At 37.9% G+C, this 27,731-nt stretch overlaps 1 protein-coding gene across 4 annotated transcripts in view; it reads left to right on the top strand.

Annotated features, from left to right (window-relative positions):
* The window catches only part of SESN1 (sestrin 1), a 116,756-nt gene that overhangs the window by 68,757 nt on the left and 20,268 nt on the right, over positions 1-27,731 (top strand). The window contains exon 1 of one of the 4 annotated variants that reach the window (XM_030316094.2): positions 25,718-25,922. The exons of 2 other annotated variants lie outside the window; for them this stretch is intronic. In XM_030316094.2, the coding sequence (XP_030171954.1) occupies positions 25,821-25,922 (102 nt within the window). In that variant the 5' untranslated portion in view covers positions 25,718-25,820. Of the gene's footprint in view, positions 1-25,717; positions 25,923-26,107; positions 26,875-27,731 lie in introns of those variants that run through there. One more of the 4 variants, XM_030316095.1, reaches the window with a different exon arrangement.

Here is a 27,731-nt window from a genome sequence, read left to right as displayed (position 1 = left end):
AGACTAGGCATGTGTAAATTGAGAACAAACTTATTAAGAAAATAAGTGAACTTAAAATTTGGCTTTCATTTTGTCTATATTTTTAGGCTTGAATTAGATTAGGTTGCCAATGACAGAAAACCCAATAGATTTCTTATACAGGACAGGTTCTTTCTCTCTTATATAAAGGAAGGCAGTCTGATACTGATTTAGAAGCTCCATATAATCAGGTACCCAAAGTCCTTGGATATTTTTCCAGTAACTTCAAGATGAGGCTTCAATCTCTTAAGACCGATGCCCAAGATGGCTGGCTGTTCCAGTTCTGGAATCACATCCACATTCCAGACAGCGGAAGAATTTACAAGGAGAATGAACATATGCTTCCTCATTTTAGTGACATTTACTGTGCATACTCCATTTCCTTTTATAATTGCACTGGCCAAAGCTTACTAACTTGGTCACACCTAGATGCAAGGAAAACTGGATAATATTGCTTTATTCTTTTTTTTTTAAATATAATTTATTGTCAAATTGGCTTCCATACAACACTCAGTGTTCATCCCAGCAAGTGCCCTCCTCAATGCCCATCACCCACTTTCTCCTCTGCCCCACCCCACATCAACCCTCAATTTGTTCTGTGTATTTAAGAGTCTCTTATGGTTTGCCTCCCTCCATCTCTGTTTGTAACTTTTTCCCCCTTCCCTTCCCCCATGGTCTTATGTTAAATTTCTCAAGATCCACATGAGTGAAAACATACGGATCTGTCTTTCTCAGACTTATTTCACTTAGCATAATACCCTCCAGTTCCATCCATGTTGTTGCAAATGCCAGGATTTCATTCTCATTGCCAAGTAGTATTCCGTTGTATATATAAACCACATCTTCTTTACCCATTCATCAGTTGATGGACATTTAGGCTCTTTCCATAATTTGCCTATTGTTGAAAGCGCTGCTTATGAACATTGGGGTACATGTGCCCCTATGCATCAGCACTCCTGTATCCCTTAGGTAAATTCCTAATAGTGCTTTTGCTGGGTCATAGGGTAATTTTATTTTTAATTTTTTGAGGAACCTCCACACTGTTTTCCAGAGCAGCTGTACCAGTTTGCATTCCCACCCACAGTGCAAGAGGGTTCCCATTTCTCCACATCCTCGCCAGCATCTATAATCTCCTGATTTGTTCATTTTAGCCACTCTGACTGGTCTGAGGTGGTATCTCAGTGTGGCTTTGATTGGTATTTCCCTGATGGTGAGTGACATTGAGCATCATTTCATGTGTCTGTTGGCCATCTGGATGTCTTCTTTAGAAAAGTGTCTATTCATGTCTTCTTCCCATTTTTTCACTGGATTGTTTTTTGGGTGTGGAGTTTGGGGAGTTCTTTATAGATTTGGATACTAGCCCTTTATCCAATTTGTCATTTGCAAATATCTTTTCCCATTCCGTCGGTTGCCTTTTAGTTTTGTTGATTGTTTCCTTCACAGTGCAGAAGCTTTTGTATCTTGATGAGGTCCAAATAGTTCATTTTTGTTTTTAATTCCCTTGCCTTTGGAGATGTGTAGAGTAAGAAATTGCTATGGCTGAGGTCAAAGAGGTTGTCAGACAATATAATGAAATAAAAGGCATCAAAATTGGCAAAGAAAAAGTCAGACTTTCACTTTTCACAGACAACATGATACTCTACATGGAAAACCTGGCAGACTCCACCAAAAGTCTGCTAGAACTGATATTCAGCAAAAGTTGCAGGGTACAAAATCAATGTACAGAAATGGGTTGCATTTTTATACACCAATAATGAAGCAACAGAAATAGAATTAAAGAAACTGATCCCATTTACAATTGCACCAAGAACCATAAAATACCTAGGAATAAACCTAACGAAAGATGTAAAAGACCTGTATACTGAAAACTGTGGAAAGCTTATGAAGGAAATTGAGGAAGACACAAAGAAATGGAAAAACATCCCATGCTCTTGGATTGGAAGAATAAATATTGTTAAAATGTCAATACTACTCAAAGCAATCTACACATTCAATGCAATCCCAATCAAAATTGCACTGGCATTCTTCTCAAAACTAGAACAAACAATCCTAAAATTTGTATGGAACCAAAAAAGACCCCAAATAGTCAAAGTAACATTGAAGAAGGAAACCAAAGTGGGAGGCATCACAATCCTGGACTTTAGCCTCTATTACAAAGCTGTAACCATCAAGACAGTATGGTACTGGCACAAAAACACATAGACTAATGGAATAGAATAGAGAACCTAGAATTGGACCCACAAATGTATGGCGAACTAATCTTTGACAAAGCAGGAAAGAGTATCCAGTGGAAAAAAGACAGTCTCTCTAACAACAAATAGTGCTGGGAAAACTGGGCAGCAACATGGAGAAGAATGAAACTAGACCACTTTCTTACACCATATGCAAAAATAAACTCAAAATGGGTGAAAGACCTTAATGTGAGACAGGAAACCATCAAAACCCTAGAGGAGAAAGCTAGCTTTATTCTTAAAGTGGCAATATGCCCAGCTAAAGATTTAGAGCTTTATTAACCATGGAAGAAACAAAGAACAGACTCTAGGGACAACTAGCCTTCTCTAGCACATTGACAAATGGATATTCTTGGAAAAATATTAGTAATAAAAAGGTACCAAAGAATTGTTAGAGAAGATTTTCAATATCGTATTATTTTTTAATGTTTATTTTTGAGAGAGAGCGCGCATGCGCGCGCACGCATGTGAGCAGGGGAGGGGCAGAGAGAGACGGACACACAGAACTCGAAGTAGACTCCAGGCACTGCGCTGTCAGCACAGAGCCCAATGCGGGACTCAAACTTCCAAAACATGAGTCATGACCTGAGCTGAAGTCAGACGCTCAACTGACTGAGCCACCCAGGTGCCCCGATATTGTATTTTTTTTTCAAACTAATTGTGCCATTTTAAGTGTTTTTCAAAGTGATTGTGCCATTTTATATTTCTACAAGCAAGTTATGAGTTCAACTGCTCTACATCCTCACCATTCTGATTTTATTTTTTTAGTTTTTTTAACGTTTAGTTTTGAGAGAGAGACACACACAGGGTGCTAGTGGGGGAGGGGCAGAGAGAGAAGGAGACACAGAATCTGAAGCAGGCTCCAGACTCTGAGCCTGTCAGCACAGAGCCCAAAGCGGGGCTAGAACCCATGAACCATGAGATCATGACCTGAGCCAAAGTCAGACGTTTAACCGACTGAGCCACCCAGGTGCCCCTTGTATTATTTTTAAAATATATATTCTACTTAATATGTAAAATCATTGAGGCTAGGTTATGCTTGACATTAAAATTATCTGCGGATACATGGTAAATATTATAACTAGAAGAATTATACAAACACTAAATTTTATTTAAAAGAAAAAAATTTTTAATGTTTATTTTTTGAGAGAGCGCGCGCAAGTGGGGGAGCAACAGAGTGAGGGAGACACAATCTGAAGCAGGCTCCAGGTTCTGAGTTGCCAGCACAGAGCCCATGCAGGGCTCAAACTCACAAACTGAGATCATGACCTGAGCCGAAGTTGGACGCTTTACTGACTGAGCCACCCAGGTGTCCCACACATACTAGAGTTTTAAAATTACATCAATACCTGGGGTGCCTGGGTGACTCAGTTGGTTAAGTGTCTGGCTCTTGATTTCAGCTCGGGTCATGATCTCACGGTTGTGAGCCTGGCATCAAGCCTGGCATCAGTGCTGCACAGAGCCTGCTTGGGATTCTCTCTCTCCCTCTTTCTCTGCCCCTCCCCTGCTCATACACATGCATGTGTGCGTGTGCTCTCTCTCTCAAAAATAAACATTAAAAAATAAAAATAAATAAAAAATTAAAATTACATCAATACCTAATAATTTTTATCCTAAATACACATTGTTCAAGCCCAAAACACCAAAAGAAAAAAAATTGCATATTTCACAAATGCTGTGCTGAATAGTTGTTTGCTTTATATTCTGAGTATGACAAGACTGCTGGTTCAATGTATTGTAACTCTTACTATGTAGTTCCCACTGCTAATATTTACTGATCATTTACTATTTACTGACCACTTATAGCCACTGTGCTTGATTTCATGTAATCCTGTGGCCCTCTAAAGTTGCTATACTATCATTCCCATTGTACAGGTCAGGACATCAAGGGTAAGACTTGGACCCCAGGGTTGTTGGACTCTAATGACAAGGGTTTTTAGTCATTATACTTTACTTTTTCTTTATAAATGTTTAATAGTATAGTTTGAGTATCATTTTGTATCTGCATAGAAACACAGCTGGAATCAATTGTGAGAAGACCATGCTTACTAAATGCTTGTTTATGTATTATGAATGTTTCTCCTGTCCAGATGGCAACCTGATAGTATGAAGGTGTCAAAATATTGGCAGTCAATATTGTAAATTATTTATTTCTAGCAGTTTTCATTTTATCATATCTTGTTCTTATAGCAAACCCATCAAATAAGTAACTCATTTTACAGATGAAAATTCTAAGACATGAGAAGATAAAATAATGTGCAGGGGTTGGAATCTAGATTTTTCATTTTAAGTTCAGATTCTTTTCATTTAATTGTGTGCTGCTTTAAGCTCTAGAGATAATTGCAGAAGGACATTTTGGAATGAAAACAAATAGAGGCATCCATCCACAAGTGCACAGTTACAAGTAAACTAATCTGTCTATAAGCATCTCCATCAAAACCATCTTTGACAACACCACCTTGCCTTGTATTTGTTTAGGTATAAAGTAGAAGGAAGCAATAGGCTTCTTGAGAGTCTGCTGTCTTAGATCTGCTGAATGTGTCTACTGCATTCCATTTCTACCGTCGTCTCTCTGGTTTATACCCCAGTTGCCTCCTGACTAGATCATTGCATTATCTTAAATTTAGCCTACCTGCCTTTAGCTTCCGCTCACAACTCAAACCATCTGGGCAAATTCTCCTAATCTTCTAAAATCAAATCTCAGTAACCTCATTTCCCTGCTTGAAACATTTTAATGATTCCTTGACTTCTTCCTTTCTTAATTCAAAGCCCTACTATACCTGTAACATAACTCCACTGTATGTATTTATTGGATTATAAGGCTCCTTAGGACTGGAATTGTGTTTCTTTAATCTTTGAATACTTTGAACTATTTTGTGTGGGTTCTTGCAAAGCACTGTGCTCTCTGTAGATATTTGCTAAATGGAAATTATTACATTATTTGATCCTGTTAAGGCCAAAATGTGGTTTTTAAAAAATTATAGGGCTGTTATCCTCAAACAGTGGTAATAAAAAGTTTATGTTCTTCCTACCTTTGCCATGACCCTAATCCAACTCTCCCCTTCATTAAGGGGCTTGGGTAGATAGAAGAAAAGGTTTGCAATATCTCTTCACTAAGATTGAGGCCATCTTCCAAATAACATTCTTTTCTATTTTAGCATGCCTACATATGTATCTGTCTTCTCACCTGTTGATATAATTTTAGGGAAATGTTTACTGATCTTATACCCCTCCTTAATTCTTATAATTCACCCAAAGGGATTCAGTGCTGGAAAAGATGGGCCATTTCTTACCCCTAGAATTTTTGGTTTAATAAAGGAGACTGGCTAGCCCATTAGCTCTGACAGTGCAGAGATAAGTGCTGTGACAGAGGAAGTGCATAAGGGGAACATCTAACCTGCAGAGAGGGGTTGAGGAAGGCTTCTCTAAAGCAATGACTTCTAACTTCAGACTGAAGGTGAGACATGGGCCGGGGTCAGAGGGAAGAGCATGTACAGAAGTCCAAGAATGATCCCTTTGGGTGACTGTCAAGTTAGGTAAACTTGTGAGGCTGAAGAGGAAGGGGAGCGGTTAGCCTCACTACCTCTTCCTTAGATGTACAGTTTCCTTTGCTGTGTTCATCTCGCACACTTGTGAAAGTCCGTGCTTTCACCACTTTTGCCACTACTCAGAAATGTTTTAGTGTTCCATTATTGCCTCCTACTTTGTCCAGTCTCCTCCTTCACTGGTTTTCTAGGCTCCCTACAACCGACTCTAACTTATTTCCCACCGCTTACTAACTTACCCTCCTGCCAGAGCCAAAATAGTCTCCTTATAGTCTCTTGAGTTCCTGCAGCTTGTTTTCTCCTCAGTTCCATTCCCCTCTAGCTGCCTTTTAAGACTTTACTGATAGTTTCTACTTCTGATTATTTGCAGTTTGTGGCATGTCATTTAATGCATAATTATATGTTGCCCAGTATTGTCTTCTGTTTCTCAGTCTTTTATTATCAACTCGATTGTAAGTTCCTGAGGGCTGGCTCTGAAATTGCATTTCATTTTATTTCATTTTTAATAACATTACTCAATTATATATGGAATGTTAAATGAGGAAGTACACTATGCTGAAATCAATAGCATCTTCACGCAAAAAGATTACAGAATTGCACTCAAATGATAGTGTAGGATAGTTTGAGCAAATAGAATAAATTCTAGAGTTCTCCTCACAATTTGAACACTCCCCTGAGAACTTCTGACAGTTTTTAAAACAGCATGATTACTACATGTTTTGTTCTCATTTTACAACCAATGAATGTAAATTTGAAAGTATGCTAAATGAATGTAAAACTTTAACAACACATATGTATATACTTTCTGAATTTGAAAATTAAAGAAGTTTAAAAAACAGTAAATTAAAATCATTAGTGGCTTTGGTAAAAATTAAATATTTAAACTACATCTCTTCAGTTTTTAATACATTTTCAATTACATCATTGTCATGGGAAAAGAATCAATAAGGCAAGTGTTAAAATCATACATAAGGGAGCATCTGCCTTCCATGGTCAGACACTGGTTATACTTCAACTGGAAGGTCCCAGAACTGTATACCTATCTCCCCTGTCTGTAAATCTTCCTCGGGCCTCCTCCATGGAAACAGTCTATTTTTTAAATGTCTAGTAGAAAGCTCATGACAGCCCCTTCCTCAGCTGTCAGGACTGTGAACAGGAAACCTTTTCCTTCTGCTGGTCTCAGCCCCAAGTTGTCCCAAAGTTCCAGCAGTGTCTCCTGAGTCCAGAGCAATATGTCCTCACTCTGGACAATGCACTAAAGTTCTGTAGTTGCATTTGTAACTGTTGAGAGATGGAAAGGAAAGGGCACTGGATCCGAAGGCACACAGACTTACTTTTGACCCATAGCTCTGCCACTTTTCAGTTTCATGACAAGTTTCTTCTTGGGTAACACAGGAGTGAGATCCATCTCACAAAGTTGTTGTGAGAAATTGCCAAGTCACTCTATGTGAAAATTTTGGACTGTAAAATTCTATATACGTTTTACTTATTCCACAGTCCGTATGTAGAGTCATATTCAGTATATAACATGAGATTTTATGGTTCTTTCCAAGACTTGAGGATCTTGAGAACTTCAGACATACATTTTTCCTGTGTGACTTATTGCTTTCTAATCCACGTTGGTTATTTTTATTTTTTATCTCATTCACTTATTCTTACCTACCCTATCCTCAAACTCATGGATGAAATCATTTTAGGCAACTAAGAAAAGACTATTTTGAGACATGAAAAAAGTTCAGTTGCCTCATCTATAGAAACACTAAAGAATTCTCCCACTGTCTTTTTTCCCCATTATACTCTGCATGCATAAGAACACATTATTAGCAGTCTGTATCTTTATATAAATGCTCTGGACACAGAGCACTGTTCATGCCTCCGTGGACATTTCATAGTCCTAAGTAGTTTTCTATATCCTTGCTTCTCCAGAACCTATTCTTCTTGATTTTCATACCTCTCATTAGACCCGATTCTCCAATCACAGGGACCCTAGCAATGACTTCTTGTCAAGTACTAATGCTTAGATTCTGAGAGTTCCAGAGCTAGGGATCTTGTTCATGCTAATACAAGACCAAAGAATGGAGAATCAGAGGAAGCAGACATGTGAGTCTAAGTCCCAACTGTCAGGAAGAGCTACAGCCAAGTTAAAAGGCCATTTTATTAATGTTTACCTGCCACCTGTGCTGGGGTGGGATGGGAAGGATGGCATGGGGGGAGGGGAGTCCAACATTCTGAGGGTAATGTCTAAGAACTTGTGTTATCTGTCACTCTTTGACTGTATCTAAGAATCTTACTTTTAGTCATCAGTGGCTAGGAAAAAGTCTTTCTAGGACACACAGCTCTATTATCCCTTAGAAATAGTAGCTCTCTGAAATTCCTTGTAGCATTTAGGACCTTTCTTGCAACTTTAGTTCCACCATTTACTGCTAATATTATTGCAGATGTTCTGTAGTAAACAATTTTCTTAAGCAGAGAAGATAGAAAAGTATCCTGAAATCATAATTTTTATACACTAAATCTCTGTTTCGGAGTAGGCATGAAACGGTAAGAATTTTAGACTGTTAAGTGAACAATTTAGAATCTAAATCTACATGAGATAGTTAATGTACATTTTTCAAAGTAATCTTCAAACTCCGCTCAAAGATGTCTTTTCTTTTTTTAAATGTTTGTTTATTTTTGAGAGAGAGTACGAGCAGGGAAGGGGCAGAGAGAAAGGGGGACAGAGGATCCGAGGTCGGCTCCTTGTGGACAACTGTGAGCCTGATGTGCAGCCCAAACTCACGAACTGTGAGAACATGACCTGAGCTGAAGTCAGACTCTCTGTCAACTGAGCCATACAGGCGGCCCCAAAGATACCTTCTCTAATGTCACCAATATGCACCATTGTGCAATTCCAGCATCATTTTTCATTTCTTCAACTGCAGATCTTTTGGAATGGTTGGGGGGTTATTTTTTGATACAAATAGCCATGGTTTAGGGGACTTTTTAAAAGGATCTCATTGTCCAACACACTGCTCCCATGGACTGTTCCTTTTCCTGTGTGAGGTCCTGGGACTGAGAAAATCATTTTTAGGTAATGGATTCTCTGTTTCTGTGGTATGTGCTGCCCAGTTTTCCATGTGGCATCAATTAATACTGCTTTTAAGAAATGCCTTTTTATGACCCAAGGATACTGTAAGTAAAACTATGCTGTTTAACCCTGTTTTACTCCAGTATTTGCCTGCTCGAGTCTCTGGAAGAAAGACCATTTTACTTTTTGCTGTATGGTGTTTATGTAGTAGAACATCATCAGAGTACTTAATTTAACATGCATATGTACAGTGTACCAGCAGACTTCAGGGTCAGATCTGGTCCCTAGAACAGAGAAGTACAAATTAGCCCTGCTATTAGAGCTATGCTTCTCCCTCCCATTCTCCCCTCATCCCAAAAAGTTATCTGTACGTGGAATTTTTTATCATTATACAAGAAGATGAATACAATAGATATGTAAGAAAGTAAATACCACCCACCATAATCCCATTTCCTGGAGAGAAACACTTTATCAGTTTGATTTTCAGATGTAATAAAATTTATATAATCCAAAGGTATAACTTCTAGAAGAAAACAGGAAAAAAAATCTTTGTGACCTTGGGGCAGGCAAAGGTTTCTTAGAATATACAAGCATAAAAAATTAAAGAAAAAAAATTGATAAATTGGATTACACCAAAATTAAAAACTTTAAAATCTATGCTCTTCAAAAGACACCATTAGGAAAATGAAATGACAAGCCATAGACTGGAAGAAAATATTCACAACCACATGTATCAAACAATTTGTATTCAAAATGTATAAATGGGGCGCCTGGGTGGCGCAGTCGGTTAAGCGTCCGACATCAGCCAGGTCACGATCTCGCGGTCCGTGAGTTCGAGCCCCGCGTCAGGCTCTGGGCTGATGGCTCAGAGCCTGGAGCCTGCTTCCGATTCTGTGTCTCCCTCTCTCTCTGCCCCTCCCCCGTTCATGCTCTGTCTCTCTCTGTCCCAAAAATAAATAAACGTTGAAAAAAAAAAAAAGAACACTTACAACTCTGTAACAAGAAGACAACAACCCAATTTTTAAAAATGGACAAATGAGGGGTGCCTGGATGGCTCAGTCAGTTAAGCATCTGACTTCAGCTCGGGTCATGATCTCGCAGTCTGTGAGTTTGAGCCCCACATCAGGCTCTGTGCTGACAGCTCAGAGCCTGGAGCCTGCTTCGGATTCTGTGTCTCCCTCTCTCTGCACCTCCCCCACTTGTGCTCTGTCTCTCAAAAATAAACAAACATTAAAATAAATTTTTTTTAAATGGACAAATGATTTGAACTGAGACTTCATTAAAAAGATATATAAATGACTAATAAGCACATTGAAAGGTGATCACTATTAATAGTTACCCAAGATAGGCAAGTTAAATCCACAGTGAGATATTACTACACTAGGGCTTCTTAACCTCAGCACTTAAAGTTTGGGCCAGATAATTCTCTGTTGTGAGGGGCTGCCCTATGTGTTGTAGGCTATTTGGTAGCATCCCTGGCCTCTACCAGCTACATGCCAGTAGCAAACCACCCACCCACCAGTTGTGAAAATGAAAAATGTAACCTGATGTCAAATGTTTCCTAGGGGGCCAAATCATCCCCAGGTAAGAACCACCACACTATGCTACTAGATGGCCTAAAATAATATTTATCATGCTAACTGTTGGTGAAGGTGTATAACCACTGGAACTCTCAGACGGCTGGTAGTAATATGAAAATGATACAACCACTGTAGAAAATGGTTTGGCAGTTACTTAAAAAGTTAAACCTATATTTATTATGGGAATCAGCCATTTCTCTCCAAGTCAAGAGAAATGAAAGCATATGTTCACATAAAGCTGTTCAGAATCCTTAGAGGATGTACTCTTTATTCTACATAGGTGAGAATTTTACCCATGAAATGAAAATCTCAAGTACAAGGAACCTTTTCTTTGTTGACTATATAGTATTTTACACACTTCCTTCTAGGATCATTTTGCTTTTTCCTGAAAGGAAGCTCCCTCAATGAAGACTTATTGGTGGTAAACTTACTTTTTATCTCTTAAAATGTGTTTCTTGCATTAGCTTTCTCAATAGACAGTTTCATATATTAATACAATTGAAGAGTGGCCATTTTCTCTCTCGGTGCTTTGAAGATACTATTCCATTGTCCTCTGACTTCCATTGTTAAAAAATAGTCCATTTAGTATCCCTTTGTAGATAATCTGACTTTTCTCTTGGATAACTTTTAAGGTCTTCCCTTTTTCTTGGAATTTTTCAGTTTTACTAGATGTCAAGATATGAATTTCCTTTCTGTTATTCTGCATGGGATTCATTGTGCTTCCTGGAAAAAATGAGGATTGGTATCTTTAATCAGTTCTGGAAAATTCTCAGTCATCATCTCTTAGAATATTGCTTTTCTCCTTCTAAATATATGTATACAATATATCATTACTACATACATACTATGTAATTATATGTATACATTACACCTTCTATTTCATTCTCCATGTCTTTTTCTTTTATATTTTTGATCTCTTTGCATTGTATGCTACATTGAGTTATTTCTTCAGATTTACTTTCTAGTTTGCTAATAATTTTCTCTTTAGCTATGCTGAATATCAATTGAGTTTTAAGTTTTAATAATTATAAAATCTGTATTTGATTCATTTTTAAATCTGCTTATTTTTTGATGGTTTCTTGTTCCTCACCCATACTTTCCACTTCCTTTAAAATAATAAAAGACATATAAAACTGGTATTCTGTATCTATAATTCTAACACCTCAAGTCTTACAGGTCTGAGTTAAGTGATTATTGTTTCTTCTGACCCTTACTAATGGTGCCTTTTTCATGGTATATTTTATTACTGTAAGCTCCTATTCATTAGAACTTTATCTCCTGGGATGATCTATATATCTGATTGGAGCCTGGGAACATAACCAACCCCCTTTAACTGAATCCTTGCATTAGTTTTTGTTTAAGACCAGAAGGGTAATAGTAAGTTAAAGCCCCAACTTCTCATGTGCAAACCATTGTGTGTTTATGAATTTTCAGGGGATATTTCATCCCACCAAGAACAAAAGTTGCAACAGGCAAATTTTCTATCTCCTTTTATAGATGGGGTATTATTCCTAGTTCATTTGTTCATTGGTAGTATAACTTCTTGGGGTTTGGCTTTATAATCGAGTCTCTGGTTTACCCCCCAGTTTCCCAAGTCCTAAGCTTTGTCTTCTCTTCCCATGCTATTGCTAGGTTACGGGATCCATAACTACCAGCCCCAGTAATTGTTACCTCTCTGGATTCCTCCTATTGGTCATTTTTTACTTCTAAGGATTTCTGTTATTTTGCCAGCTCAGCCACTATATTTTTTATAGAAATATTGGTAGGTGTTTTGTTCAACATGAGTAAGAATCACTATTATGGAGGTTAGTTATTACCCTAATCTGTCAGAGAGTGGTGCTGTCAGAGCTCCTTAAGGCTTAGGACTAAGAATCTTTATAGTAAATGGCCTCCTACTATCATGCTGTCCAAGTTCTTATTTCTGCTTTTTAGAGTTTTTATGACTATTCCCTTGTGATTAAATGGTTGACCATCATACTTCCTCTGCTATCAATTTAAACAGTAGTCCCTACTCTCTTCTAAATTACTGTGGACTTAGAAACTAGATAAATAAGCTTGTTGTATTTTGCACAAAGTAAAAGTTAATTGTCTTTAAGAGAGGTGGGCCAAAGGTTTTCCTCTGAGTATAGTACATACTCTTTAATGTATAAACTCTGTGGCATCTATTTTATGTCTTTTTTTGCTTGTTCTAGATTCTGTTCTTGAGATTGACCCCAAAAAAAGTCAGTTTGGTTATAATGAAGTATTTCTATATCAATAGTCTATAATCATCAGCTATTTTGGCCAAATTTTAAATGTGGGAGGAAACAGCGCAAGGTGTGTGTGTGTGTGTGTGTGTGTGTGTACTTAAGCAAGCATTGGATTTAATCCTACCACACAAATCACTGTGAATTCTTTCATTTTTTTTTTTGAGTAGTCAATACAGTATTTAGCCAAAGAGAAAAACTGCAGTATTTTCTTATGTTTTAGGTCGATTAAAGTGACTATTCCTTTTTTACTTGAAAAAGTCTTTAAGTTTATATTTAAATTCTAGTTAATAAAGTGACTTTAATAATGATTATGGGCCAATTTGTCTTCATTTATGTTTTTGTTTTTTTCCTTTTACATAAAATGTTAAATTTATGGTAAAAGATAATTTTACTCATTTAACTATTTTGATGATGTTTTAGTTAGACTCAAGCCTACAGCTTTCTCTTTGGTCTCATGTGTACAAATCTTACAATACAATGAAAATGTGTTTTCAAATACTTGTGTCATGTGCTGGTAGCTATAATTTCAAAGCATGATTAACATACTTCCACTCCCCAGACCTTTGCATCTAGAACAGAATGTACTCTCAACATAGCCCAAAAGGGGCATATAAATACTCTGAGGTTATACTTTAAAACAGTGAACACAACATAAGTACATCCACAAATAGTAATTATAAACTATATCCAAAACATAGTGCATGGTATTTTGTAGATTAAGAGACAGTATTAGTGTGGTAAACTGTCAAGTGGTAGAAGATATTCCTCATTCAGCATGACAAAATTTACAAAATTTTGTAAAGGTTCAGAGGGGACTGGAAGTAGGTAAATGGAATAAAGGAAACTGGGATCTGATTTACATATATAAGAAAGGCAGTAGCCAGGGAGAAGGGATATTGAGAGATGCTATGGAGCATATCCTATTTTGGCAGTAGGCTCAGTCGGGAGCCAGTTCAGATTTCCTGGAGAAGAATGATGTTCTAAAGTTTTTTTGGGTGGGGGCAGTCCACAGAGGGTGGGATGAACAGTCAGTCATAGAGAAGAGATTACAGGTAAGGTAGGAAGGGATTAAGAGAAAAGTTTATGGTCCCTTGACCTCTTTCCTGATGGATACACAATCACTGGAATATTAACAGTGGAAAAAAAAAAAAAAACAACTAAAACCATTATCAGGCAGCATCATGGTATAGTAGAAAGAATGAATATGCCTTTGGAGTCAGGCTTGAGTTCTAATCTTTACTTAAGCTGCTTGCTTGTTATGTGACCTTGGGTTAGATATTTTCTCTGTTTCCTGTTTCAAAAATGAAAAAAGCATCTACCAAAAGGGTTATTATGAGGGTTGAATGAGTTAAAATGAATTAAATATTAAATGAGTTAAAACATATGTAAAATGCTTTAGAGGAGTACCTGATACATACTAATAACAATACATGTTAGCTATTCTGTTAATATTATCAAATCTGAAACCACGAAGTATAGCATATATCTGCTTCTAGAACCAAATCTCGGACTAAAAATCTGAGTTATTGGTTTTAAAGCTCCTCATCAATTGGTACACAATTACCTAACTGCTACAATAACTATCAGATGTTCACCATAATACACAATCCTGCTTTCCAAGCCTTTTGACCTCTTTGCATTTGTAGTTTAAGGCATTCTTCAGTCCAGGTGCCCCTTTAGAAGCAAAAAGACGTAGTGGGTCTAACTATAAGCAATTACAAAAAGAAGAGGGAGGAAAAAGGAAGATGTGGATATTGTTCTCAAAGACCAACCGAGGGGGGAAAAATACTTATTTAATAATGCTTAATTAATATTGATTGAATGAATGTTGAATAAACTGGTCCAATATATTCATACATATAGAGGTTCATGAATTTAACCAAAAGATACACAACCAATCCCTGGTGTATAGAAATATGAGTGTTAAGTAATTGATGAAACTTTCAGTAACATTTGGGTGGGTACTGTTTGAAAATACTAAGATTTAAGAGTTCAAGGAAAATATGAGCTTGATGTAAAAGTGTGTCTTTCCCAAATAATGTATTGAAACTACCTTTTTCTTTCTTTCTTCTTTTTTTTTGCAGAAGGCATCTTTATTTTTTTCTTCTAAATTTTTATGTAAATTCTAGTTAACATAGAGTATAATATTGGTTTCAGAAGTACAATTTAGTGATTTATCATTTACATATAACACTCAGTGCTCATCATAACAAGTGTCCTCCTTAATACCTATTACCCATTTAGTCCATCCCCCACCCATGAAACTACCTTTTTCTTGATTCAACATAGCTTTGTTATCTGTGACAATTGAGAATAGAGGAACAGAATGAAGTGAGGGTATCGCCAATAAACCCAGAACTAGTCTTCAAATATTATTTAATCCCTCCCACACCTTCCTTAGGTATATAGAATACAATGAACTGTTGAGGGGAAGTATACATACATACATTTTGGACAGCATCTTACAGTATTAGTAGCAAACCTCCTATGTCTTACAGTACAGGAAACAATTGATACGACAAGTCAAGCTGATCTACTTAAAATAATTATTTTTTAGGGAACTAAAACCAGCAAATGGTTTAAGCAGCACTTGAAGAAAAAACAAAAGGTGGTTCTTGAAGGTTTTTACAGAAAATATTGGTAACTGCTTTAATATAGATTTAGCAAGCCAAAAGCAAAATGAAGAAAACTATCAAGTATCATTTTACAATGTTTATGTGTCTCTATTGCAAGTAACACTCTCAGTTTGAACAAATAACAGAGGTTAGCACTAAACATTACAGTGATGAAGTATGTAAGTCTTTGAAAATCTCTTCTAAATCCTCAGAAAATTTTCTTCTCAGGAGAATATGTATTGAGTGATAAAGAGGAAACATTGCATAGAATAGCACTATGGGGTCTGTTCAGTTTCCTTGCTTGCTTTGAAGGTTATATTTATTTGTATGTGACTGTCATGCTCATATTTTTGGATTTGGACAATAACATTTCGTTGTTGGCTGTACCCCGCCCCATGAATTTTGGAAATTGAGTATTAGGGAATTTAAAAAGAGAAGAATTTTTTCTTATGGATATTTCCACCCTTATCCTCTATCTACAAACAAGAAAGAAAATTTCCCAAAAAATTCTATATTTTATTACACTAATATTTTAAAGGTGACTTTAATGTATACAGTATCTGACACAGTAAGGATAAAAACAAAATTATCACTGTTATTAAAATCTATTTTTTTAAGGATTGGTGAAAAGATTTTAAATCTTTGTTACTTTTAACTCAGGACAGTATATCCTGTCTTATCACAGTGCTCTGCTCTGACACTATATAACTTTTTTAAAAAAACATTGAAGGTTGGACCTCATTGGTATCTGGAGTGGTTGAGTCCTGATCTGTCTGCTTTGTGGTTGGCTGACAGCTGTTGCTAAGCTTATTTTTTTTGTTGTTGTTGTTCTTAGAGTTAAAAGTTGAGTGTGACCTATTTGAAATGCACCCTGCTTTTGACTCTGCTTTGCTCTTTTTCCTGGATCCACATACTTTTTTTTCTGATGTCTTTTGAAGTTTATATATTTTTCAAACCCACAAGTTTGTAAATTTAATATACATTATTTTAGGGTTCTAAGGTTTTAATGTATATTTGTAATGTTCAAGTTAAAGTATTGTGTTTAGTTTTTTAAAATTTTGTTGAATACTTGAAAGTTGAAGTTTCTGACCTAAAAGTAAGTTCTTATTGTAAAGAACACATGTATTATTTAAGAACTTGCCTATTACAAACACAAAAGATGTAATATCTTCATTGTTAATAAAAACCGTCTCAAAGTACTTCATTGTACTTTTGCTTCATTGGACATTTCTTAGGTCAAATTTTTGTGATTTATGATAAAAGCTATTGGTCACACTGGCATGTGTGTCACTGAAGGATAAGATTGACTTTATTCATGTTTTTTGGAGAAGGGCTAGAAGGATTGATAATCCTTTCACAGTTATAGACCAGATCCAGGACAGACTAAATGTAAGTTCTAATGGAAGGCAAATTTGGTTTGTAATTCAGTAGACTGTCATAAACCATTGTGATTCTAAGAGCCTTTTCTCTTTAAGGCTCTATTTAACATTGGTGGGAATGAGACTTTGAGCTAAATCCCCCCTGCATTCTGCTGGAATCAGCAGAAATCCATGGATCATTCTCTGAACCTTAAAGCCTGACCCAAGCCTGGGGAATAATGTAGGGAGCTACAGACTAGCATGGATCCTCCAAACCCACTATGAGTTCTAGTGGGCCGATCCAGAGATATGGTATATATATAAGGCAGTGATATTCAAATGTGTTACTAATTTTTTTTTGTCAGCGTAGTCTTCAGTCAAACAGTATTACCAGAATTATGATATATGCAATATATAAAACTGGCATGTTATTAATGACGTCTTTAAGTTCAAATAAATAAATTATTTATCAAGTCAGTGAGAACAGTGAGGCTATTTTATGTTTTAAACAAATTTGAAATTAAGGGCTATGGATTATGACTGCAGTATTATTTCTGTACTTTTTTTAATGTTTATTTTTGAGAGAAAGCATGAGTGGGGGGAGGGGCAGAGGGGGGGGGATAGAGGATCTGAAGCTGACTCCACGCTGACAGCAGCCAGCCTGATGTGGGGCTCGAACCCACAAACCGTATGATCATGACCTGAGCGACAGTCAGATGCTCAAACGACTGAGCCACCCAGGCGCCCCTCTGTATTTACTTATATGCATAATATCCAGGCAATCTGGATTCACACAGCAAAGCACCCTTACTGTACCTTCGCTGTAGCAGTCCACTCACTGCTAGTTTTACTCCAGCAGATGCAGAGACGCACGAATTTTTTTAAAGGCTGGAACACATTATACCCTTTCTAATCACACATTTACAAAAATGTTCAAACATATGCTTACAGAGACGGTGAAGGAAACTTTACTTAGTCCAGGAACTGAATTATTAAATTACTATTAGGGTGGTTTCCAATGCATTTAATGTTGATTTACATTTGTAGTTTGCCTTGAAAAAGAAAGTTTAAGTTTAATATTTTATAATAACTCTAAAGAACTTGTAAGGAATGGATCCTAAGAAAAACAATTTGAAAACCACTGATAATGTAACAAACAAGCCTGGTGTAGGAGGAGGCCAGATTCTAGTTAGCTTAAAGCATATAACTCTTGATAAAATCAGGAATTATATTAACAGAGCTGAAATAAAAGTTTGAGAGAATATGAAGTTCACCTGCCCTTCATTTTAAATTTGAGGGGGCTTGGGGCGCCTGGGTGGCGCAGTCGGTTAAGCGGCCGACTTCAGCCAGGTCACGATCTCGCGGTCCGGGAGTTCGAGCCCCGCGTCAGGCTCTGGGCTGATGGCTCAGAGCCTGGAGCCTGTTTCCGATTCTGTGTCTCCCTCTCTCTCTGCCCCTCCCCCGTTCATGCTCTCTCTCTCTGTCCCAAAAATAAATAAACGTTGAAAAAAAAAAAAATTTAAATTTGAGGGGGCTCAAACTGGAAGGGCTGTTAAGAAATTTATAAACTGGGTTTCTGTTTTTTGTTAGTCTCTTTGTTTCAGGACTGGGCAGTAAACTAGATGACTTCCCCATTTAATGCTCCCTAACAGAGTCCCAAGCTATCTGCCAATCTGTGTGACTTATGTGAGAGGTGTAAGTCTAAATAAAATAGACACCCAAACTCAAATTAAGATATTTCTGCCTGTTCATAGGATTTAAGAAATTAAATGCATATAATTTGGCATTCAGTAAATATCTATAAATAATGATTGAATGCTAAGTGCTTACATAATATTAAGATTTCTGTTAATTGCTAAAATAATAGCCTTGACCTCTGTACATAAACCTATGCCAAAATGTACTTTTCAGATTAGAGTTACAACAAATTAAAAAGAATACTACCTTCTCCAATTTGTAATATCTGAATAAAATCCTGTGTTAGTATTTCTCAATTGTTTGCCAAAAATTAGGAAAACCATATTTTTCTGTTATTACAAATGCTCTTGAATTATGTTCAAATTTAAGCTCATGTAAAAACAATTTTAAAATGGCATTCTCTCTGGGTTTTTTGTTTTTGTTTTTGTTTTTTAGTATTTTTAGCTATACACAAAGATAGTAGTGATAAGTAAAAATAAACATCTCTGTTGAACTACATTGGCCTGAACATATACGTATCCTGTGTATAAAGGGGAAAATGGCCCAGAGGTGCAGTGAGGATTTTGGAGGGCAGAAGAACAGATGGGAAAGTTCGGTGAATGGCGTTTTATTTCTAAGATGCTTAATAACATGCAGGTAGTCTCTAGATGTGGCCTTGTACGCAGTGACCAGGTTTTATAATTTAACACCCTCTTGGAAAACTAGAGATCTCAGAAGGAGGCAAAGAAAGAAGGTAATTTAAAGGATTAAAGGACCTACAACTAGAGATTATTACAGGGATGGGGGGCCTGGGTGGCTCAGTCGGTTAAGCATCTGACTTTGGCTCAGGTCATGATCTCACGGTCCATGAGTCTGAGCCCCGTGCCCCGTGTTGGGCTCTGTGCTGACAGCTCAGATCCTGGAGCCTGTTTCGGATTCTGTGTCATCCCCCCACGCCCCGCCCCTCCCCTGATCGTGCTGTATCTCACTCTTTCAAAAATAAATAACTGTTTAAAAAAATTAAAGATTATTACAGAGGAACTGAGTGGGGGTCTTTGAGTTCTATAAGAAAAGCACATATGTAGATCCCTATTCACTACATGCTAGTAATAATCATGGTGGGGGTGGGCAGGAATAGGGAGGTGAGGATAGTTGTTACAAATAAAAAAATAAAAATAACCTGATTAAACGATTTTAGGAGCACCTGGCTGGCTCAGTCAGAAGAGCATCTGACACTTGATTCTTGATCTCTTGGATGTAGAGACTAGTAAGAAAAAAAAAGAATTTTTAAAAAATTATAGGTTACATACTAAAACCAGTTATTGCCTTGTGCCTACAAACAGAAGTACTTTGCGAATTAAAATATATATATATATTTTTCACATATGTTTTTAGGTAGAGTTGAAATCCAGCTCCTCAAAAAGCATTTTAAAAATTATACAATACAGTAGTATATGTGCACAGAGAAATATTTTCTACTTGAATATGTCATATATTTAGTATCATTGGTTACCTTTTTTTTTTTTTTTGAGTTTGTATCACTTCCTTTTTCTCTTTCTTTAAAGCTACAGTAGTAGTTCCTACATACATATGGGATAAAGTCCAAACTCTCAATTTCCCACCACACCTGAACCTCAACCTATTCCAAATAATACCAGTTCCTTCTTATTTAACTCAACAATAATGCTGAAAAGTAATTCACCTGTAAAGATTGTAGCATTTTTGTATGAGTTCTCCCATTTAATTTTGAGATCTCAACAGACACTTTCTTTCCTGTCATTTCACCTTAGGCCTAAAGGTGTTTAAAGCCAAATTTGGTTACAGAATGTTCATGAATCTTGTCAAACAATGGTATGTATTCAGGCAGTATCTGACTTGTAAGTACCTGCCTGACTTAACAAATGAACCAAATACTCCATTGCCCAAACCTATATAGCTAGTTTAGCAGTGCAAGCAAAGAAAAATCAAAGAAGCTTGGGAATATCTGTGGATTCCCAAGAAGAAGATGAGGAGAAACTATGAAAAACAGTAGTTGCTTTAGCAAAGCTGAACCCAAGGACAGGCTGATTCCCAAGCACAGCTTGCCTGCCTGGATAGTGGACCCAAAACCTCCAAAAATGTTTGTCTAGATGGCCCAAATCTTTCATAAACTTAATATCATTATTGAGGTAAGTTGTTTTGTTTTGTTTTTTTTTTAATAGAAAAATCTCTGTGAAGTTCATTCATTATATACTTATTGAGGGTCTACCATGTGCTAGGCACTTGGGCATTGGAAATACAGCAGTGAGCAAAAAAGACAAACATTCTGATTTTACAAAGCTTATATTCTGTTGAGTCAGACTAAATAAATTACTATGAGATATCAGTACCTCCTACAATGAATAGTATGAGTTGGTTTAGGAAGACTGCTTTCTTCCTAGCACTTAACCAGTTATTCTAAGAGGAATAGGGTTGGTATGAGGACCGTTTAGTAGAGTTAGGTAGAGTCTTAGGTTAGATTTAGGTGAGTTCTGTAGTGAAGGAGCTGTAGGTAACATGAGGTCACCAAAGGCCTGGGAAAAGACACCAGGAGGACAGGGATAGAGTAGAGATAAGCTCTCAAAGACCAAGCTCACTCATTCCATGATTTTATTTTTTAACGAGATCTCATCCTGAGTATAAGAAAGGAAGATAAATTTTTTCGTCTTCATTCCCTCTTTTCTTGTCCTCAGAATCAAGAACTGAGACTAATACTGGAACTAGAGTGTTTTATGCTAAGCAAAATTAATCAGTCAGAGAAAGATATCATATGGCTTCACTCATATGTGGAATTTAAGATACAAAACAGATGAACATAGGGGAAGGGAAGCAAAAATAATATAAAAACAGAGAGAGGGACAAACCATAAGAAACTCTTAAATACACAGAACAAACTGAGGAGCTGTGGGGGTGGGGTGGGCTAAATGGGCAATGGGCATTAAGGAGGACACTTGTTGGGATGAGTACTGGGTGTTATATATAGGTGATGAATCACTGGATTCTACTCCTAAAATCATTATTGCACTATATGGTTAACTAACTTGGATGTAAATTAAATTTTTTTTTAACTTTTTAAAATAAGAATGGTGAGAGCTTAAAAAAGAAAGAACTGAGACTAATACATAGTTATTAAAATTGGTAAATTATTCATTAAAAGAAGCAACCCAGCTTCTGCTGCTTTGGATTCAGATAGACCTGGGTTCTAATCCTTAAAGGCAATTTACTACTTTTATAATCTTGGATGATTTACCCATGCTTTATGAATTTCTGTTTTATAAATTTAAAAATAGGAATAATTATCTGCTTTATATATGTCAATTGCTTCAGTGTCTAATGGGTAGGAGTTAGTAAGTTACTGGTCTTATTAACCTGGAAAACCTGACCACAATTTAACATGCTTGTTCTTTAGGGGAAAGTGATTTTCTAATTTAAAGCTACTGACATTGTTTGGAACACTGCTTGTTTACAAATGTGGGTGATGGCCTATGTTTCTAAAACCCTATTAGAGATTTAAAATTGTGCATTTCTAAAAGAAGAAACCCTAAAGGAAAGAATAAGGCAAAGATCTGTCAACATTCTTGCTCCTTTATAAGTGATAAAATTCTAAAAATTAAATTGAAGAAGTGAGAAAAGTAGAGGACAAATAAGAGAACAATGTAAAATTAAAGTTCAGTGCTAAAAGGATCTCAATGTACTCAAAACATGTCGAAAGGAAAAAAAAGTGCTTAGCAGACAAGCTATATATATAAAAACAGGAAGATATGAGCTGGAGGAGAAAAATCTTGACAAAATTAGTAAGCAGAAGTAATCTTATAAACCAGCATTCATTCTAAATAAAATGTTTTAAATGACAATAGGACATTTTTCAATAATGCTTTAAGCCCACTCTTAAAGGAGTTCTTTGGCTCAATGGATGAAATCACTGCTATGTGTGTTGTCTAACCAATTACTAAATATAATTCCTTTCTACTGAATAGATCTACAAATCTGTGGTACTTTAATAGAATTCCTTTGGTTAACGGGAAAATTCAAGGTTTAATATGTGGTCCATGTAAGTGTGATTATGCCTTTTGGCCTGACAAGTATTCATTCTACTAAAACGTATCTATTATTTTCCATGAATTAACTATATTTCAAAAGTCTAATGGATGTAAGGAAGTCACTTAGGAGAACAGCTAATTTGAAATTTATTTCCTCAATTTCAAAAATAAGAGTATGAGGCATGATTTCCTTTCTCCAGAAATGTATTCTGTTGGAGAGACAAAATCTACCTTCATCCCTACACTTTGCTTCATTCCCATTGTTCTTCAGACCTCCCTGTTGCCTTGCCAGAATTGCCTCAACAGCCTTCCTAACCATCTTTCTGCCTCTAATTTTGTCCCTTCCAATATATTTTTTTAAACCTTAGCTGAAATGCAAGTCTGATGTCTTTCTACTATTTAAAACTTACAAGAACTCCACAGTACTCTTAACAATGAAATTTACATTCTTTAAAATAAAGCTTGAACAAGGTCCCTCCTTACTGTTGATTTTTTACTTGAACTCTATCACTGTCTTCTTCCAGACCCAATAAACTTCCTTTATTCTGCTTCCCTATTTGGACCATTCTCTCTCTCCCTGGCCTCTGGGCCTTTGCACATGCTATTTCCTTTGTTTAGAACTCTGTCTCTATTCTCTCAAGTCCCCTCTCCTACCTCCCCCAACCCCCAATTTCTTGCCAAAGCCTCTCCACTAATCCTATAAGTCCCAGCTCAGATATTCTTCCTTCAGAAAGCACAGCTTCAAGTCCAGACTCTCTAATACATCATAGTTCTTAGCTCAGATAAAGTCACTTAACACCACTCTGCTTTTACGTAGTATATCAGCTTATTCTTGAGAAAATTAGAGTTGAGACCATTACTATTAATGACAAATGCAAAAACCTCACTTTGATACAACTGCGTAAGTCTACCAAAAGATTTTTAGAGGAAAGGAAATATTTCAGAATTACTATTCTTGGATTAAATATCAGGTTTCTTCCTAGAAATAAATAATGTTAGAAATGTTTAAGTAGCAGACTTTGTAAAGTAACTGCTGGCCTATAATGATAACCTGTGGTAAATATCAAAAGTTTAGTCCTTTCCAGTTACTGTTCCGTGCTCAGTTTTCATTTTTTTAGCAGATGTTTATTGCATGCCTATGACATGCCTAACACTAGGGGTTCATTAGGAGAAACACCTTCAGGACATCTGGCCTACTCAAGAAGTGACACAATGATATTTTCAGGTTAATACATTGGTTGGAATTCTTGGTTACTATAGATTTATTTAGAGGCAACCCTTTTATGTTGAGAATAAAGTGACTAATTCACCATGCTGCTCTATTGTAATAGAGCAGAAATTATTACTCTTTGAAGAAATTATGTCAGTATTTTTAGAGACCATAAAGGAATCTTGACATTTAATGGCTTAAAGGTCCTCAGTAAACCATAGAATTATAATATGAGTTAAAATTATCTTTCTTTTTATGTAAGGCAGCATCAAAGTACATAAACTGAAATTTTCTGGGGGGAAAAATCCTAATTGCAGCTTCCTATACAATTTCAGTGTATACCTCTTCAATAAATATTTATCAAGCTCTAAGTATCAAACACTATATATAGTTTGTAGTTTTGATTTGTATTTAATTATTTTGAACCATTTTTGGGTTAGCTAAATGCTAGTCTCTCATTAAAAAATAGAAAGGTAAGCATTCTCCATTTTGCAAATGACATAATTTTAATGTCATAAACAAGGTTATGCCCTACTAGACAACTCAGCCCCATTGTTGTATTCCTTCCAGAAAATAAAAATCACAGCTCAACTCTTCTAGAAGCAAAGTCATCATTTTCACTTATTTCTCATTATCTAGCATTATAGCTCACAACCTCATATATCAAGTCCATTTATGTTTCCAAGGTATTCATCTACAACCAGTTTATTTTAGAGGGTATGTCCTATTGCTGCAAACTGGATGATTTACTGGGCTTATTTTTGCTGCTTGTTGGTTTGTGGCTGAGTGGGCATTTGATTATCCTGTTTGCTTTTGTGGCTGTGCTCAGAAGAAGAGAAAGCTTAGAAGCCTCTGTAGCCTTTTCTTTTATGTTATTATTAACCCAAAATTGCTTTTCTTGACAGCAAAAATATTTTGTGTGCTTTAGCAATTTATAAAAACAGTGTATGAGAATATACAGTATTTATCTTATTTATCTGGAGAAGATTAAAAAAATAACCATTTTAAAATACATTTTAAGAGCTGTAAGAGTAAATCTTCTCTGAGACATTGTAACCTCCACTCTTAAGACTGAAACTTATTTGCATTTAGGAGTCCTGGTTCTGTGTCTGTCAGTATTTATTGATTTAAACTCCGCTTTTTTCCTTTTGTCATGATGTTCCAACTTTTTTTTTTTTAAACCTGGACATGTAAGCTTTTGAAAACACAAGAGCAAACATGCAAAAAGAGATCTAATTTAGGAGGTGATTTTTTAAAAGAAGTTAATGAATCCATTTAAGGAAATAGTGTTCACACAGGATTTGAGAGATTTGCGACCCAGGTCCAACAGTGTCAGTTATTTACGATCCTTTTTAACCTATATTGTCTCAAGTTCCCCATCGGATTTCAGAGAAATTCTTTCTTTAGAACCCAGGGCACTTATGGGAGAATATTAGAAATGTTAAAGCCTTGGAATATACTTGCGAGGAAAAGGGAAATGCAGACATTGGCTACCAAGCCTTATTATCTGTGTAGAAGAGTGTGATATTTATAGTTTCTACATAGCTTACCAAAAATAATTTTATATTGAATATAGGCCATGGTCCCATACTTGTTGCAGCATTCCGGGCCCATTCAGCGTTGTTTGCGCATTACTGGAAAGGCTGAAGGGGATTTCAACAGTTTATAAAATGTAAAGCGAACTTGGTTATTTATTCCTGCTGGGGCAGGGTCCGCTTAGAGGTGGGCTGCTCTTCGGCTCAAGGTAAATGAATCCGAGTGGGTGGGAAGGAGGGCAGTCTCTCCGCTGCTGAAGCTGGGGGCAGGGGCGCGTTCGCCTTTCCCTGACGCCCCAGTGCTCGCGCCCCACCCCAGCCTTAAAGCAAGCCCACCGAGCCAGTTCTGGACGCGAGAATTAGCTCCTGGCGGAGAGCTCCACCGCTCGAGGTTGTTTTTCCCCCGGCCGCGTCTGACCGCCCCCCAACGCCCGCCCCTCCGCGTCAAGGGGGCGGGGCTCCGCGGCGCCGCGGGCCGGCATTGGCGCGGGGGGCCGCTGGGCCGGCGGAGTGACGGCGGGGGCGGGGCCGCGCGGCTTGTTTGCTCGCGCCGCGCTGCCGCCGAGGTCCGCGCTGCCTGAGGCGCTGCAGCCCGGAGCCCGGCCGTCCGGTCAGCGCTCGCCTTTTCCGCGCCGCCGGGCTTTTCCTGCGCGTCCGCAGCCGGTCCCCGCGCCGACATGCGCCTGGCCACCACCGCGAACCAGGCGTACACGGCCTCGCTGGCCGTCTCGGAGCTGCTGGGCTGCAAGCAGTGCGGCGGGGGCCGCGGCCAGGACGAGGTATCCGGGCGAGGGGCCGGGCGGGCGGGTACCCGGCACAGCTGCCCGGGCTGCACGGAGGTCGCGATGCCTCCCCGCCTTCGTACCCAACAGCTGCGGAGAACGCTCCGCATTGGAGAGTGCCCCGGGAGCAACCGCCCGGCGGGGGGCGTCTCGGGCCGGCCCGCGCCCCTCAGGTTGAAGGGGCGGCCTGTGGTGGGAGGGGAGACGGTTTCCACCGCGAGCCGGCCCCGGGAGAAAATGCTGAGGCTGGCAGACACAGCTGCCTCGGTCATTTAAATGGAAGTCTCCAAAACGTAAATAACGTCGTCCTGTGTGCAAGTCTCCACAAGTCAGAACCGAACAAAGCTCCAGTCTTAGGGGTAGAACAGCCTGTGGATTTTTCTCCCCTCGGCGTCTTGTCAGAACATTATCGGTGACCCCCCCCTCCCTTGGCCTCCTACTCAAAAAAAGGGGGGGAAATAACATTTGAGTCGGTTAAAAGATGCTGCCGCCTGGAACACGTATGTTCTGCCGGCTCTATGACGTTATGCACCGCGCTTACCCCTGGTTGTTAACCATCCCCGTTGCGCCTGAGACGGCCTTCAGGAGAAAGCGGTTCAGTTGTGACATTTTGTATTTTTCCCAAGGGGTTGTAAATAACGGCCCTATTTGAAAGTTGCTAGTACAGCTAACCGAAATCTGAGCCTTTAAAAGGCTTTCGTTCAAAAGGTGACAAAGGAGAAAGAGAAACAGTCATTAAAGTTTGAATTGAACTCAGAACGCTGGGTTGCCATCGGTCACGAAATCTAGGAATGTCTCCGCAGCGTTGCGCCCTTAGGGGACTCCGTTCTAGTGTTTCTGTTGTTTCGTAAGTGGAGACTGCGTTGCGAGTGGACTGCATGGATTCACGCAACTTGAAGAGAAGACCTCGTGGGGGCTGTAGGACACACTTTCCTGGATTTTAACGTTAGTGGGTACATGATACGCTCCCCGTTGTGTACAGATCATGCAGCAACCTAAACACCAACAAAACTTGCGCTGCCTGTTGCTTTGGAAACTCTATCAAAGAAACAAAACCGTGTGGAAGTGTTGACATCCCATTTCTGGTTTCCGTTTGCAGGCCATAGCAGATCTTTTCTCATTCTGACTAGAGGCGATCCCCGGTCGCGGAGCTTGAATAGCTGTTATTTCTGATGGTGTTTGGGTGCAGAATCCCGGTTCTCGCCCAGATCTGGAGTCTCTAAATATAGCCGCGAAAACTGGAAGATGAAGGGATACATTGTAGCTTGCTGGTTGGTTTCCGTGCCCGTGGGATTGTGTTTAGGAAACTAGGAAGCCTTGCGGAGTTGTATTTTATCACTTTTAACACATCCGACATGTGGGAAAATAAGTCAGGAAGTAGTGCTTTATAGGAAAACTATTCATTTTACAAAAGAATTAATAACATGACTCTTTCAACTAGCATGCCTCCAAATAAAATGCTTTAAAATGAAACACTTTTAAGGGATGGAACTCCTGACTAAAATACAGGGCACACACATGGCCTAAGTCAGCCTTACAAATCCAGTACTTTGAAGTCAGTGAGGTTTTTGTTTTGTTTTGGTTTTTTGTTTTATAGTGTTTTTTTGAGGTTGTTTTTTTTTTAAATATGTTTTATAGAAGACCAGAGACTGGAAAAAGAGGTACCTGAACTTTCAGTATTTCCAAGTTCCCAAGCAGAGGTAATGACAATGTTAAAAGAAGCACCACTACATTTGTTATAGCAGGAATATATTTTTGTTCCTTCTACATCTTTTCATTTCTGTTCAAAATTTTTGAATGTCAGAA

This window comes from Lynx canadensis, chromosome B2 (assembly GCF_007474595.2).
Source record: "Lynx canadensis isolate LIC74 chromosome B2, mLynCan4.pri.v2, whole genome shotgun sequence".
In the NCBI taxonomy this organism is placed as follows: domain Eukaryota; kingdom Metazoa; phylum Chordata; class Mammalia; order Carnivora; family Felidae; genus Lynx; species Lynx canadensis.
This window is presented reverse-complemented; position numbering and strand designations above follow the sequence as displayed.